We start from the raw sequence: 16,896 nt of genomic DNA, 5'->3' as shown, positions 1-16,896 counted from the left end.
CCAGCCCAAGACGTTTAATTCATTCCAGACCATCATACGGCGTTTTCAGCCCATAGACCCTACCTAGCCCCATTACCCGAACAGTCTAGCCGGCATGTACATTTTGTCACATCTACTTATAATCACAGTAAACATAAAAAAACAACAGTAAAAGAATACTCAACAAAGAGAACAAAAGTCTTAACAGAGTACCAATAATAAAACAGTACCAAAAAGCTAAAAGTGGTAGCATAGGAAAAAGCAAAGATAACAAGAAAAGTTAGCCGTACTGAAAACGAACGAACAAACAAACACGAATCGGTCGGTCTCAAACCATAAACTGACATGCACCTGACTACCTAGATTTCTAGACTTCTCAACATTTAAAACAAAACATATATTAAATACCAGCAAGTGACTTGCTAACCAGTACAGCATCTCAAGTAAATCATGTCGAGTCACTCGCTTTCACTACTAGTAACCTCCGAGTTTGACCCGCTTTCACTAGAGTTTGACACACTTTCACTACTTGTATCCTCAAATTCTTCATAAATACCTACATAAAAGATTATTGTGATAAAGAAAATATAAAAATGCAACAACTCTAAAAATTCATTTAGTAGTGTATTTAATCAAGATTCTTGCAAGAATATTATAAATAACGATAAATAAATGGTCTACGTTCTCGTGCAGTCGTGTGTATGTGTGAGTGCATACAAGGTGAGGTGCATTACAGAATAGTAAATTATTGCGAGAACAAAAAGAACAAACCTAAATCGTTTAATTTTTTTGTTCAAAACTTCATATTTTTCAAACCTTATACTTCTTAGATGCAAGCGTTTACGTTATGAACATTAAAAAAACCATCAACTTAATTTGTACTTTTTTAATTTTACCAGTTTACCTACACATGTGCAGGTTCGAAGTTTAATTACTTTAATCAACAGCAAAAAAAAAGGATTTCAATTACAATAAAGAGGCAGGTAAGCGGGCAACAAGTTGAGCCACCACCCCCTTCCCCTTTTGAATGGCGAATCCGATTCTACTGAAAACAAGTTATCGTTCTAAACACAAATGAAATTTGTCCTTAGTTGAGATGTATGAACATTGCATTTCAACCATTTTCTTATATTTCAAAAATATTTTAGATTGAAAAATTGAACGATTTATTTTGTTTTGCGTGTTCTCGCAAAAATATTGTGTTCAGCCAATAGGCCCCCAACACACACACACACATATATGTATATGCAAAACAAATTCATGATAAAAATTACCTTTCACTAAGTTGTCAAGTTCAGTTGAACCGTCCTGCACATTGAGTTGGTTTTTCGACTTGTTTATCCAATTTTGGCTGCAAACTAAAGCTTCAGCGATTGAAGGAGACACAGAACTCTGAACATCACCTAACAAATTACCATCAATGTTATGATCTTTCATCAATTCAACGGCCGACATTGGAATTGCCAAAACATCTTTAGCCATTTTAGACAAAACTGGAAATCTTTCCGCATTAACCATCCACCAAACCAATATATCAAATCTATCAAAAAACATAACCTCCTCATTAAAGTACTCATCAATTTCCGACACACGTCCTACATTACCACCATACCCCACCCTGCGCCTCTCACTCATCTGTAATGAACACGTGGCATGGCGCAAGTAGTCCTTATAACCGCTAGTTTGAAAGTTAGCAACTTGATGCAGACCCCCTAGCTTCCGAAAATACTCATTGAACAAATCATATGTAGCAGAAGCTACCAATTCCGCCTTCTTTTTCCAAGAAGGTTCACCATCATCAGTGTATTCATGTCTAAATGTCATGTTTTTCCCAAAACTACACTCGATAAAATCCATTTTATAACGAGGATCAAGTATGGCTGCAACATATATTAACATATTTGAATCGTTAACATCTCCCCAATACTCGCTATATTTCCATTTCATTTCAACCGGCTTAAAAAAGAGTTTCTTTCTATGTACACACGATAGTTCCTCATCAACCAATCCATAATCAGCTTGGACAATCTGACCAAAAAAACTATTAGATGTCACCACTCACATTCGGGTCTAATTTCTTTTCGCCGGTTAACCAAAACAAACCGGTCAAGCAACATACGGCTTTCCTTACCTTTTCCCAATCAATACAAACCGGACTCCCACAAGTCTTATGCAACATCTTCTTATACATTAAATCTTTTTCATCAAACCAGTTAAAAACATCCTCAAACTTCTGACACGTATCTAACATATCGAAGGTTGAGAGCCATATGGTTGGACTATCAAGAAACAAACAAGAATCAGATTGAATCCTATGTTGTCTACCAAAATCTTCAAACTTCTTAATCCTAGATGGCGATCGTAGCATATAACTAACAGCCGCACGCACACGTACAATCCATTTGTCATTATCTTTTAACACCTGTTACCATATTAATCGTAAAGTCAGCAAAACACTTGAGGCGGAGAAACTTACCACCCAACACAGGGTTCACTAATCTTGACCCCAAATAACTAACCGCAGCATCATTTGAGGTTTCGTTACCAGCAGAAACAGCCAAAACATTATTAATTCCCCAATCATGTAAACACTTTTCAACCACCAATCCTATCTCCACTCCATTATCACCACCGATCGGACTAAATCCGATAATTCTCTTGTGTAAATTCCAATCATTATCGATAAAATGAGCAGTTATGCATAAGTAATTCACTGATTGTTTTGACATCCAAGTGTCCAAACTTAAGCAAACACTTTGATTGGTTGATTTTATAAAACTTTTCAACTTCAACTTCTCATCCATGAAATACTGAACACAAACCCTAGAAATTGTTTCACTGGATGGCATATGAAAACCAGGAAACACAGCTTCCATGCGGTCTGCAAATTCGCCTTCTTCAACAACAGAGAAAGGAAGTTCATTGACAATTATCATATCTGAAAGCGCTCTTGTAACGCTCCCCGGTTCAAACCTTCGACGTTTCGTGCTCCTAGAACGCGGTGCCATATTCAGCAGCTATATTCAACAGATTACGTATTAAATATTACTCGATTGGCGAAGAGAAAAGGAGCAATGTAGCGATATACTACACAGACGAGCTTGAGCAAAGCTTTGGTTCGTTTAAGGTACTATACGAGCTCAAGCCAAACTTAGGCTCGTTCAAGGCCTTTCTCAAAATATATAAAAATAAGTAAAATTGAATATAAATTAATAAGTTGATAAATAATAAACAAGCTGAGCTTGTGTATTAAGTTTTATCTCTTCTGGACTTCTATATATTAATTTTATACTACACAGTCAAGCTCGAGTCAAGTTTTGGCTAGTTTAAAGTACTACACGAGCTCAACCCAAATTTAGGCTCATTTAAAGTATTTCTCAAATTATATAAAAATAATTAAAAACGCATAAGTTAAACAATCAATAATAAAAAAAAAGCAGAGCTGAAGCCAGGCCTCAAATAAAGATCGTTTAGTTATCGAGCCCGAGCCCAAGCTTTGTATGGGAAGCTCATTTAGGCTCGTCAAGCCTTAACGAGCCTTGTGTATTTTAAATTTTTACCTCTTGGACTTCTATGTATTAATTTCACACTAAACAGTTGAGCTTTGGTTCGTTAAGGTACTACACAAGCTCAAGCCGAGCTTAGGCTCATTTAATGTTTTTCTCAACATATATAAAAATAATTAAAACGTATAAAAATTAATTAAACAACAATAAATGAGCCGATCCCGAGCTAGAAAAAACAACTCACGAGCCAGGCTCGAGCTCTCGTAGGTCAAAATGAGCCGGACTTGAGCATAGTCGAGCTCGTGCTCGGCTCGTTTAACTGATTACTTGAAAATCATATGGAAAAACTGCCCTAAGACTAATCATCAATACAAGTTTGTTTGACACTTCAATAATCTTATAACTAACATAGAGGTGTGCACGGTTCGGTTCGGTTTATTCGGTTATTTTTTTGGTTTTAGGTTCAGTTAATAACCAAAATAAAATTTGGGCTAAAACTTTTACTTAGAAATACATTAAATGAATATATAAATACATGAAATGAAGATATATATACACGAAATACGTGAAATGGAGGTATAAAAGCTAGAAATATATGAAAATATGAACAATTCGATTCGGTTAACTGAGAGTACAAAAAACAGTTGATAACCGATTTTTGGTTAATTTCGATTCGGTTTATTCAGTTAATGTTTCGGTTTTGGGTTCAGTTAATAACCAAAATCAAATTTGGGCTAAAAATTTTACTTATAAATATATTAAATAAATATATATAAATACATGAAATGAAGACATATATACACAAAATACGTGAAATGGAGGTATAAAAGCTAGAAATATATGAAAATACGAATGATTCGGTACAGTTAACTGAGAGTACAATAAACAGTTGATAACCGATTTTTGGTTAATTTCGGTTCAGCTTATTCGGTTAATTTTTCGGTTTTGGGTTCGGTTAATAACCAAAATCAAATTTGGGCTAAAACTTTTACTTAGAAATACATTAAATGAATATATATATATACATTTAATGAAGATATATATACATAAAATACATGAAATGGAGGTATAAAAGCTACAAATATATGAAAATATGAATGACTCGGTTCGGTTAACTGAGGGTACAAAAAACAGTTGATAACCGATTTTTGGTTAATTTCGGATCAGTTTATTCGGTTAATTTTTAGGTTTTGGGTTCGCTTAATAACCAAAATCAAATTTGGGCTAAAACTTTTATAAAGCTAGAAATATATAAAAATATGAATGATTTGGTTCAGTTAACTGAGAGTACAAAAAACAGTTGATAACCGATTTTTGGTTAATTTCGATTCGGGTTTATTCGGTTTTGGGTTCAGTTAATAACCAAAATCAAATTTGGGCTAAAACTTTTACTTAAAAATACATTAAAAGAATATATAAATACATGAAATGAAGATATACATACATGAAATACGTGAAATGGAGGTATAAAAGATAAAAAAATATATGAAAATATGAATGATTCGGTTCGGTTAACTGAGAGTACAAAAAACAGTTGATAACCGATTTTTGGTTAATTTCGGTTCAGCTTATTCGGTTAATTTTTCGGTTTTGGGTTCGCTTAATAACCGAAATCAAATTTGGGCTAAAACTTTTACTTAGAAATACATTTAATGAATATATATAAATACATTAAATGAATATATATATATATATATATATATATACATGAAATGGAGGTATAAAAGCTAGAAATATATGAAAATATGAATGATTCGGTTCGGTTAACCAAGAGTACAAAAAAAGTTGATAAACAAGTTTTGGTTAATTTCGGTTAGGTTTCATTGGTTTTCGGTTCAGAACCCTAATAATGAAATAATCAGTTTGCAACAGAAATAGAAACAGTTCATCACTTAACTTAACAAAACAAAATATTATAAATAGCGGTATTACTAATTATTGGTTTATGCACACCAAGTGTTCGATTAAATGTAATAATAATAATAACCACAAAATAAAGTTAAAAAAATGCAGAAGAGTAAAACACTGTTAAGTGTGACAGATACCTGCAAGCAAACAATCAGCAATCGGTGGCCGGAAAACAGTTACCAGCGGTTGCCGGTGATCGGACGGATTTAGGGTTTTTGGATTTTGACGGTTTTTATTCACACGTACAGTTTTCCCCCTTTTTAAAGGCAAAAAAGCGCGCCAATTGATATATTATTATTTTGATTTTAGAATTTAGATATCGTTCAAAATGAATTGAAAATAGATAACTATAAAAAATAAAAATAAAAAAGTTATGAGTGTTATTCGTATCTTTAATATGCTGAGGGAAGTTAATGTACAAATAAAATTAGGGAAATTCATAAAATAAACCTTTTTTGTGAAAAGGTTTTAAAAATGTCCTTAAATTTGAGATTTCCAAAAATGTCCCCCTCTAACTCATCTTCGACGATATGTTAGGAAGTCTAACGCAAACACATCGTCAAAGATGCGTTAGACTTCTTAATGCATCGTCAACGACTTGTTAGCCTTTTGTTTGTTTGTTTTTTAATATTATATTAATATAACTTATTCTACTAACTTTTGTGTTTTTATAACTTTTAATATATAAAGTTTTAAATCATTTCAAATATACTGATAAAAAATGCTTATTTTTATCTATATGTTGGCGTAAATTTTATTTAAAACCGCGCGGGTCAAATTTTATTGAATATTTCGATATTAATATGACATGACTCGGGTTTAAGTAAATTTTATTGGTTTATTACAAAATAAATATGTAATTACTTTATAATAATTACTCTACTTGTATATGTAATTACTCTACTTGATTCTCAAGTTTAACGCGTTAATTTCATTTGTATTTGATCCACAAATCATATATATATATATATATATATATATATAGGGTAGGTTAAAATAAAAAAAGATAGTTTTCTAGGAAGACTTAGAATAAATCATAGCCATTTGATCATGTTAATCAATTGTTGAGATTTAAAATCACCAATAACCGACGTAGTTTTCTATAATTACTCTTTAATCATTATAACCGACATAGTTTCCTAGAATATTCTTTCATCATCATTTGTAATGCCAAATGTCAAAAATTGATTGGTTCTTACCATTCATAGGAAACTCCTTATTCTTATTTGAACATTTTTCTAACCAGAAGTCCTTGATCCATATATATCGGGGTTGTTTTCTTAGACTATATCAAAATCAAGTTCGGTCAATGTTCAAGAAGTAGTCTTGAATGTAGGGTTCTCTTAGAGTTGTAAACCATATCATGATGTTAAATCAAGTTCACTAGCAAAATCAACCCGCGCGTTGTGGCGGAAATTAAATCGGCAACGATTCGTTTTTCTAACGGTGTCATTATGAAACCGTTACTCGATATAGCAACTTATATAAAGACTTAAAGAGAACAAAAACTAAAGTTTCATATTTTTTTTCTTGTTCTTAGAATTGCAAATGATGTTGCTTTATGTAAGCATGCAAACATTGAAGGGAAAATACATGCTTAAAATTACTTCTAAAGATCTAAAAGCTTTAGAAATAATTTAATTAATTTGTGTTTGTGTTACTTTTGTTGCCACTTATATACTAAATCAAACAGATTATATACGCATTAAGTTTTTAATAATAAACACCACAGTTTGCAGCATATAATAATTCTGATATAATTGTAATGCCTTAAAATTTTTAAATGATAATTTGATATTATTTTAATGTTTTAAAAATTTTATGTCACATTTTCTATCACACTATACTGAATAATTTGAAAAACGGAGTACGGATTTAAAAATAAATGGTTCAACTAACACATATAGGCAACTTACGTAATAAATCAAAATTTCTCATATCCTCCGACGAATAGTATGAAACTATGAATTTTACATATATTCCGGAAAAGCACGAATATTCACTCATTTTCCGGGGGCGGTAATTGTTTATGGTTCGATGTCTTTTCGGTGCCGGTTCGGCGGTTCGTCAACCCAATCACTCCAACTATACATACCATACCGGACCAACATTTGTTGTTGTGATGGCGAGTGGATGCAAATATGTTGGCACGTCATCTTGATGGCCTCCTTTCACCATGGTACCGGATGATGAGAATGGTGGATATATGGGGTGTATTTATAGGTTAGGAGGGGGTGGTGGTGGTGGTGGTGGTTATAAGTTTTTACACTTAAAACGTAGTTATTGAATATAAACAAAAGACACTGACGGTTGAGCAAATTATGTTTGGTAACGAATGAAGCATTTTGATTTAATTTAATGAATTTTGGTTGGTTTAATAAAAACGATGTATCTATCAAAACCAAACGGCATGCACTTTAATTTGAAACGGATATAAAATTATAGTTTCTTTCATCCAATTTTATTCTAAATGAAAACCATCATGACGGTTTGCAGACCATGTTCTTGAATCAGAACGGACCCCTGAACCATCGCCCGCCTATTCGATTATTTGGCCACTTGAATCATCCAAGTCCGGTGGCGATTCAATTGGTCCATCCGCGTCCGCTTGTTTGCAGCGGCGGAGGTATCACATTCATGAATGCGTCTGTTCTTGGCGTCATTTTTCAAAGTTTTTCCGAAGGATAATGTTACGGTGAATTCTCCGGTGTTTAAAGGTTATGTAGGGTATGAAACGGTGGTGATGGTTGGAGGGGACGCGGAAGTTACCACGGTTCCATCACGGTGTAACTGTAAATATGTCATGAATATGGTTGTGATCACCGACGGCCACCATTGATCTATAGTAAGTTGTATTAATATTGAAAGTTGGGTGAGGAGAATGGATGCATCGAGATATATTTATAGTAAGTTGTATTAATATTGACGTGGGTTTTTTTTTTTTAAACAGCAAATGTCCAGACACCCAGGATCATCCTGTAAAATGGATCACTTTTTCCGATCTAGCCCACCCTTCATTGATCTAAATTTTAGGTGTTTGTTTTTGTATGTTATTAAATATGTTATTTACATCAAGCTACAAAACTCGAGTGTCGTTAATAGTAAATACTTATTTTATATCTTTACCCTCAAACTTTATTAAATATGCATAAACACACCCTTCATTGTATAGATTCATTTGAATGATTATGTATTGTTAGAATAGCAAGCAAAAATAACCAGATTACCAAACAGAAAAAAATACAATATTAGTTAAGAGTTATAACTGTTCATCATACCGAACCGAGCCAACATGAACCGAAAATGAAAATGAGCTAATCGAAAACCGAATCAACACTAACTGAAATTGTAAACCGAACAAGCATAAACGGTCAGTCCAAAAGCAAACCATAAACCTATACGCACCCGACTACCTTCATTGGCTTTACCCGCGTCCACTTGCAGCACCCTCCACTTGTTCATAAATACCTATGCATAAAAGATCATTATGATCAAAAGGTGATATAATATCAGACAAACAAAAAACAGAAACTCTCACCAAAAGTTAAAATAATAATAATAATAATAACCTTTCAAGATTTTATCAGCAAGTTTAGTTGAACCATCCTTCACTTTGACTTGCTTCTTTGACTTTTTTATCCAATCTTGAGTGCAGACCAAAGCTTCAGCCATTGAAAGAGACAAAGAACTTTTAAAATCATCTAACAAATTACCACAACATTAATATCCGATTCCAATGGAACTGCGGATATTGGAATCGCCAAAACATCTTTAGCCATTCGAGACAGAACCGGATATCTTTCACTATTAACCTTCCACCAAGCTAACACATCAAACCCATCATATGCTTCAAAATCCTCAGTAAGGTATACATGGATTTCCGTCACGTGTTCTAGATAAGCATCTTCAGAGTCCACCTCGCGTCTTGGACTTGAGTCATGGTACAAGTAGACCATGTAACCACTCCTTTGAAAGTTTGCAGTTTGTTGTGGGGGAGTGATCTTAACCGCATACTCGTTGAACAAATCATAGAAGGCACCAAATACCCATTCGGCTTTCTTTTTCCATAACGGCTCTCCTTCGTCAGTGTAATCATTTTTGTATTTGATGTTCTGGAAATATCGTTCCATACGGCCATGTCTATAACGAGGATCAAGTATACTTGCGATGTTTATTAACATATTTGAATCCTCAACGTCTTGACCCCGATACGTGAAAAAATAATTCATTTTCAAGTCTTGTGCCTTAAAGAAACGCTTCTTATCGCCTCTAAACGACATTGTCCAGTTATGCAAATGATAATCGATGCTGTCAAGTTCACTAAGAAATATACTAGACGTCACACGCGACCCCGATATATTTTCTTTTGACCATTTAAAAAGATGTAAGAAGTATACGACGTTCCTTACCTTTTCCCAATCTTCATGAACCGGAACCCCACAAGTGTTGGACAATTCATAAATATAGCTTGCATCTTCATTCCCGAACGAGTTGAAAACGATTTCAAAGTTTTCAGCACTCTGCAACATCTCGAAAGTTGTGGTCCATTTAGATGGGCAATCAAGAGAGAAAAAGGATTTAGACAACACCCCATATTCTCCAAGTATATCCTCTACTAACATATTCTCGGGCATATTCTTTAGTGCGTCGTTTGAACTTTCTAATCCTACCTGGTGATTGTAGCACATGTCTAACCGCTGCACGCACACGTGCAATGGGTTCCTTTTAATCTTTTAACACCGCTTTTATCAGAGTGTTGGTGAGCTCAACAAGACATTTAAGACGAAGAAACTTACCATCCAACACAGGATCCGCTAATCTTGGTCCCAGATAACTAACAGCAGCATCATACGAGCTTGCATCACCAGCAGAGACGGTCAAGACATTATTAATTTCCCAGTCGTTTAAACACTTTTCGACCGCTTTTCCTATCTCCTCTCCATTATCACTACAAATTGGACTAAAACCGATGACTTTCTTGTGTATATTCCAATTTTCATCGATAAAATGAGCAGTTATGCATAAGTAATTCACTGATTGATTTGACATCCAAGTATCCAAGCTTAAGCAAACCCTTTGCTTTGTTGTTTTTATAAAACTTTTCAACTTCAACTTCTCATCCATGAAAAGTTGGGTGCCAACACTAGAAATCGTTTCACTAGACGGAATTTGAAAACCAGGAAACGAGGTTTGGATAATTTCTTTTACCTCGTCTTGTTCAACAACAGAGAACGGTAGTTCATTGATTATTATCGTATTTACCAGAGCTTTTTGAACACTTTCTGGTTCAAACTTGTGACGTTTCGCACTCCTACCACGTGGTGCCATATTCAGCAGCTAGATTCCAGGAAAATACCTATAAAACAACACTTCATTAGCCAAAAAAAGGATCATATAAACTTATAATGTTGTGTTGCTGATAACAAGTTATACACTTCATACAACTTATCTAAATACATGCACAACAAAACGCTCATACTATAGTAAAAGGGTATTCAAAATTTCAGATATGGTGTGAAATTGATGTGGATTAACATAATAAATCTTTAATTTTAATAAAATTATCTCATTCTGAATCTAGAAATTACAAAAACACATAAAAACATCCCCTGTTTGAGATATAGTGTTCGAATATGCTTGTGTTACTTGACATAACAATAATCATATAAGCACTTGTCCGAATGTTTGGCATATCTGATTATTCAAAGATCTAACATGTAGGGGCGCAAACAAGCTTGGCCGCTCGCGAGCTACTCGAGCTCGGATCGATAAAAAGCTCGAAATGAGCCAAGCCTCAAATAAAGCTCGTGTAGTTATCGAGCCCGAACTCGAGCATTGTATTGGAAGCTCGTTTAGGCTTGTCGAGCCTTGTGTTTGTTTAAGTTCTACCTCTTTTGACTTCTATGTATTAATTTCACACTACACAACCACGCTTTGGCTCGTTTAAGGTACTACAGGAGCTCAAGCCGAGCTTAGGCTCGTTTCAAGTTTTTCTGAAAATATACAAAAATAATTAAAAACCTATATAAATTAATCAATCAATAATAAACAAGCCAAGTTCAACCCAAGCCTCAAATAAAGCCCGTCTAGTTATCGAGCTCGAGCTCAAGCCTTGTACTAGAAGCTTGATTAGGCTCGTTGAGCGTTAACGAGCCTTGTGTATTTTGTAACTTTTACCTCTTTCGGACATCTATGTATTAATTTCGCACTAAAAAGCCAAGCTCGAGACGATAGTTGGCTCATTTAAGGTACCACACGAGCTCAAGCCGAGCTTAGGCTCATTTAAGGTACCACACGCGCTCAAGCCGAGCTTAGGCTCATTTAAGGTTTTCTCTCAAAATTATATAAACATATATAAATTAAATAATTAGTAACAAAGAAGCCGAGCTCGAGTATGTGCTAAAAAACAACTCACGAGCCAAGCTCGAGCGTTAGAAAAGAGCTCAAAACGAACCGAGGTCGAGCACTTATAATAATCTGATAATTAAAATCACAATGCCTAGATCTAAACAATCAAAATTAATTATGCATAATTTCAGAAACCGAATAATGAGATAATCACTAAGCAACATAGTTACATAAATCCAAAGAGTTAATCACTTAACTGAAGAAAATATTATTAGAAGTTTCATAAACTCGTGTATTACTAGAGTACTAACTATTAGTTTACGAACTCCAAGTGTTCGATGAAATGAAAGTATATTTCATAGAAACATCCAAACGATTTACAATGAAGTGGCAGGTAAGCGGGCAACAAGCTGCGCCGCAACCCCCTTTTGGATAGCAAACCCAATCCGACTAAAAACAAAGTTTTGATTCTTATGGGCTGATACGTTACTATACACAACTTTCTGAACCCTATTCAAAAGGTCCACAGCATCCGGAGCTAAGAAACCAAAAGTGTCAAAGGCGAAGGGGATAAACACGTGTTGATTCTCCAAACAAGCTCTCTCGTGTTTAGCAACCTTGTCCGATGCCGCCTTCAATGCTGCCTGGCCTGCTACAAATCCAGTGTCCCTAATCCCAACAAGAGGGGACACTCCTGTGAGGTCGACACAAGCGTGTTTTCCCCCTACCCACCCAAAAACAAGTATATCGGCCGGTCGTAATGTAGATCTTCCTTCTTGAGGATCCGTAAGAAAGTTTACGGGGGCTTCCTTTTTAGCCGAAATTCCGGCTCGTTTAAGAACATCGCATAGAACATTCCTCACCAAATCATGCCTATACTTAAACCCAGGCAACTATTTGCAGTGAACCGCATGCTCACCAAAAGAATCCAAACAAACCTTACGGCAAACCGGGCACGGCTCATCTACCGGAAACAAAGGGATCATTAACCGATACTTCAGGATGGCCCGGTACTCCAAAGCCGACATATGTTGGCCCAATCCTTCAATAGGGAGAACACTTAAAAAATCTTGAGCCCGAGGAGCCCGAAGACACTCAAACACCGCTTTCTGACGAGGGGATAAATCAAACTTCATTTCCAAACTCTTGATGATTCCACTATAAAGGGCACTCGCCAAAGCATGTTGGGTTTTAGGGGCGGCGGTGTCTTTATTAGAGAAACCGCTAATGTCAAAATCGGGAAGTGAAATGTGCAACCGATCTATCGCACTCCCATAATCGGAGTCAACCCCATCAATACCACAACCTCGAAGAATGTGGTCTTGTAATTCCCAAGATTGCGCCATCGAGGCCACAAACGCATAAGTAGAAACGTCTGAAGCTGAACATAAACCCAAACCTCCAAAACGAGTCGGAAGTGATGCTAACCTCCATTGAAAATCTCCAAAGAAGGGACCACCACAAACCACGATGTCCTCAATCGCCCCCGAAGGCCATTGTCAAACACAGAAACTGCTTCCACTACATACACAGGTTGGCATGTTCTGAGACCAAACAACAACTTTCCAACTCCCATACATGAGCGGAGCAAAAGGAGCTCGCATTGAGGGTCCCGCAAATGAAAGTATGAAACAATAATAAGTGCAAGCAGAATAATGATCGGCTGTAAAGTAGTATCACGTGTTTACTGTGAGAGCAGATATATACCGGCAAGAGAACGATGGCCGGAAAACAAACGGTGGCCGGAGATCCAACGGACTGAGGGTTTTTAGAGGAAAACAAAAGGGCGCCAAAATAAATATATTATTATTATTATTTTGATTTTAATTTTAGAATTTGGGTCATTAGATGCCCTCGTTCAAACATTATGAATACCGGTGGGTGGCGGGCCTTTGTGATGGGTTCATAAGTGTTGAATTTTAAACCGATTTGTATAAAACACTTACTATATTTTGATATTATTTTATTAACTTTTTTTTTGTAAGTTTCATGTTCGTTGTTGGTTTGGAATTTGTAATTGACTTTTTTTTACTTAATGGATCGCTTGCTCGAGATGAATAAAATTATACTCTACACTGGTCCACCCACACCCCCAATACAAATATAGCAAGTTGGCCATATGTGACATCTATTATGTTCTTCACTCATGACTGACTCTTAATGATTTGATATTTGTGCCTTCAAATTTGAGATGGTAGGTCTGTTCAAATCCTTACAAATGCAAGGTTAAGGGATTTCAGGTGAAAAAAATTAATGTTAAAAAAATCTAATATGTTTCTTGTTCACGAATTTTGGATTGGATTAATGCAGAATATCATGTGTAATTTTTTTAGGGTAGTTGAAATGAAATAGAAACATAATGATTATTTGGAAATGTTGAGGATTAAATATGTTAATATATGTCACGAACATATTCAATCCTTGTTATATAGCCTTGACTAAATTTTATTTTACGAACAAAAGCACATATGTACACGTAAATAAGTACACCGAAACAAAAACTCATCAATAATCATCTATATATCGATTTAATTTATCAAAATATGGCCAACTTGTTATATTTGTATTAGGGGTGTGGGTGGACCCGTGTAGAGTATAATTTTATTTTCCGTTACAAATGTGACTATGTGAGATTGCGGGTTTATATTGAGAGTTCGAGGTCCGCTAGTTAATTTTCATAATACTATACGTGTGTAATTTTTTTAGAGTGAACTGCGGTTTTCGTCCATGTGGTTAGTCCAAATATGTGGTTTTAGTCCAATAGTTTCGAATTAACAATTTTCATTCGTGTGGTTTTTTTTCACTTACAATTAAACCTGAATTCAATAATACCGTTAAGTTTGGTCGTTAAACCCATCAACGTGCCCTTCACGTGAGGGGCAATTTTGTCTTTTTTCCCCTCAAATACACCCTAGCCCCTCACGTAAGGAAGCTTGCGAATTAGGACTGGGGTTTATTTGGGGAGAAAAAGAACAAAGTTGCCCCTCACGCGAGGGGCACGCTAATGGGTTTAACGACCAGACTTAACGGGGTTAATGAATTCGGGTTTAACTGCTAGTGAAAGAAACCACAAAGACGAAAATCGCAAATTTGAAACTATTGAACTACAACCGCATATTTGGACAAACTACATTGACGAAAACCACAGTTTACTCTTATTTTTTTCATCTTATCATTATATAACCGGACCCTTGCGCATCACACCTTAACTCCATTTTAAGTCAAATTCTCTATATTGGTAAGTACTGTTAAGTCTAGCTCTCGTTTTACTGGTCACAACAACAATTTTTGTCTGATTCTTTTAGGAAATGAGGTATGTGAAGACCAGACGGGACTAACCTGAAACGAATATTTTATACATCCATAAATTATCAACCCCAGTGAAAAAAAAAATCTGGATCCATCACTCATCAATCATTACTCGTATATTAATTCAAATATTATGAATATATATAAAGTATTAATATTTCAAAATAGGTATAATACTATTAATAAGATGTATACATGTAGTCTACTTACCCACGACTAACTGTCCCTTTGAATACATAGAGATAGTCACCATTTTCCACACCATGCCAACGAAGGCTACAATTTTCTCTCATGATCCTTTGTTTGTGAATGAATATGTACTCGTCTAGTGGTAACAACTTTCTAGCCAAAAGTAGTTCCCTTAACTCGGTCACAGTGCTTGAATCCTTCATCTCTATTGGGAGACAAGTCGAGTCAAGTAGAGCTGACGATGTTTGCACCACAAAGGCGAGCTTTCGTGAAGGAGGTTTAGCTACTAACCTGCTCATGGTCTTTAGAAAAACAATGATTTCCGATAATTCACCAACACCATAGTCACTCAACTTACGAAAATCTTCATCCATCTCCACTCCAGTACAGAAAAGCGTCATTTGCTTAATGGGTGTCCCATCAATGATGTGGATCTTTTCTTTCAGACTTCCGACGGTCTCTGTTTGGTCTACCTCCATGTTATGCTTTCTAGATGAGAATTTAACTGTAATTTGAATTTGCTTGCGGATTTCTAAAGATGGGATGTGATTGATTGTGAGATCAATTTTTGTACCTTCGGTGACAATAGGATAGTCTTCGAGGTCAAGCCCGTCTAGTAGTTCCCAATCACATACGCTAAGAGTTTGTGATGATACGGGAACACCAAGGCATTGCTCAATCTTCTGCTTGATTTCGAGAATGGTTTCTTGAGTGCCAACTTCGAAGGTCAGCGCGTATGCCCTTGCTAGTATATGGATTTTCATATTTTTAGCGATTTTTGTTAGGTAACAAGATTTGTTTTCTTGTGTTCTATCATTACAATTGGGTTGATAAATTTGAAGCCAAAGTTCATGTGTAATGCATGTACGTGGCCATCTCTATATGACTTCAAAGCACAATGTTCATGTCTGTTTGAATGATTGCATGCAATTTCTATTCAAGTTCTTCTCTTACTCTATCTTATTCACAACTAATCCTTATTTTATTTTAATCCATTATTTATTGTTATCTGAGCTTAAACAAGCTCGAACATAAAATTAAGTATGTTTAATAGATGAACCTGAGCTTCAGTTACAAAGCTGGCGCCCTCATGATCCTTAACAAAAAGTGTATGAGAAAAAAAGCAAGTGAGAAACATATGAAGGTTAGAACTAGAAACAAATGTCTAGGACACAACTTTGGTAAAGAGGGAATGTAAATTATAAAGGTAATTTATAAAAAATGTTCATTACTTTAATTATTGGGGATGTTTTGTTCAATTAGATATGGGGTCATTATATTCTATGGGATGTGTAAAAACATAATCATTGTAGTATTTTGCTAATATAAAGGACGAGGAAAGGCTGATTAAATAATCGTCTTATATATTTCAATCAAAGCAAAAGATACAAGTATTGTAACGATTATTACTTAAAATTTAGAGGCATGTATTAAAGAATCAATATTTACTACTCAAATTGATACATCAAACTTCTAAGTAGAACTCTCAAAATAACTCGTAAAGGTGGCTCAGTTTGTAAAAGAGACGAGTTTGTGCTAAGGTTAGCTCGCCCATTAGTCTGTTGGCGCACTCGTTTGGTTTACTTATATAACCCAACTTTTAACACTTAGAGCACATGTAAAAGACATTCAATCTTTTAAGCCTAACTCCCCATCA

General features: G+C 35.2%; 3 protein-coding genes and 1 pseudogene across 3 annotated transcripts; all 4 read right to left on the bottom strand.

The window, feature by feature from the left end:
- Window positions 1-361: 361 nt before the first annotated feature.
- LOC143578405 (zinc finger BED domain-containing protein RICESLEEPER 1-like) lies at window positions 362-3,215 on the bottom strand. Its single transcript, XM_077061996.1, has 2 exons — window positions 1,254-3,215; window positions 362-535 (listed from the first exon to the last, which is right to left on the bottom strand). Exons 1-2 carry the CDS (start codon window positions 1,924-1,926, stop codon window positions 438-440), a joined length of 771 nt encoding a protein of 256 aa, XP_076918111.1. The 5' UTR covers window positions 1,927-3,215; the 3' UTR covers window positions 362-437.
- On the bottom strand, window positions 2,024-2,987 carry LOC143578392 (zinc finger BED domain-containing protein DAYSLEEPER-like). Its single transcript, XM_077061987.1, has 2 exons — window positions 2,499-2,987; window positions 2,024-2,401 (listed from the first exon to the last, which is right to left on the bottom strand). Exons 1-2 carry the CDS (start codon window positions 2,985-2,987, stop codon window positions 2,024-2,026), a joined length of 867 nt encoding a protein of 288 aa, XP_076918102.1.
- Window positions 3,216-8,513: 5,298 nt separating the features above from the next.
- LOC143578404 (zinc finger BED domain-containing protein RICESLEEPER 2-like) lies at window positions 8,514-10,812 on the bottom strand (annotated as a pseudogene).
- A 4,354-nt stretch (window positions 10,813-15,166) lies between these two features.
- LOC143578403 (ubiquitin-like domain-containing protein) lies at window positions 15,167-16,143 on the bottom strand. The gene has a single exon (XM_077061995.1). The coding sequence runs from the start codon at window positions 16,001-16,003 to the stop codon at window positions 15,257-15,259; it is 747 nt and encodes a 248-aa protein (XP_076918110.1). The 5' UTR covers window positions 16,004-16,143; the 3' UTR covers window positions 15,167-15,256.
- Window positions 16,144-16,896: the final 753 nt, after the last annotated feature.

Source organism: Bidens hawaiensis, unplaced genomic scaffold, assembly GCF_021521415.1.
Source record: "Bidens hawaiensis isolate Kalapana, Puna unplaced genomic scaffold, B.hawaiensis_p1.1 tig00029268_1, whole genome shotgun sequence".
In the NCBI taxonomy this organism is placed as follows: domain Eukaryota; kingdom Viridiplantae; phylum Streptophyta; class Magnoliopsida; order Asterales; family Asteraceae; genus Bidens; species Bidens hawaiensis.
Note: the sequence above shows the minus strand (reverse complement) of the source record. Positions and strands in the feature narration are given on the sequence as shown.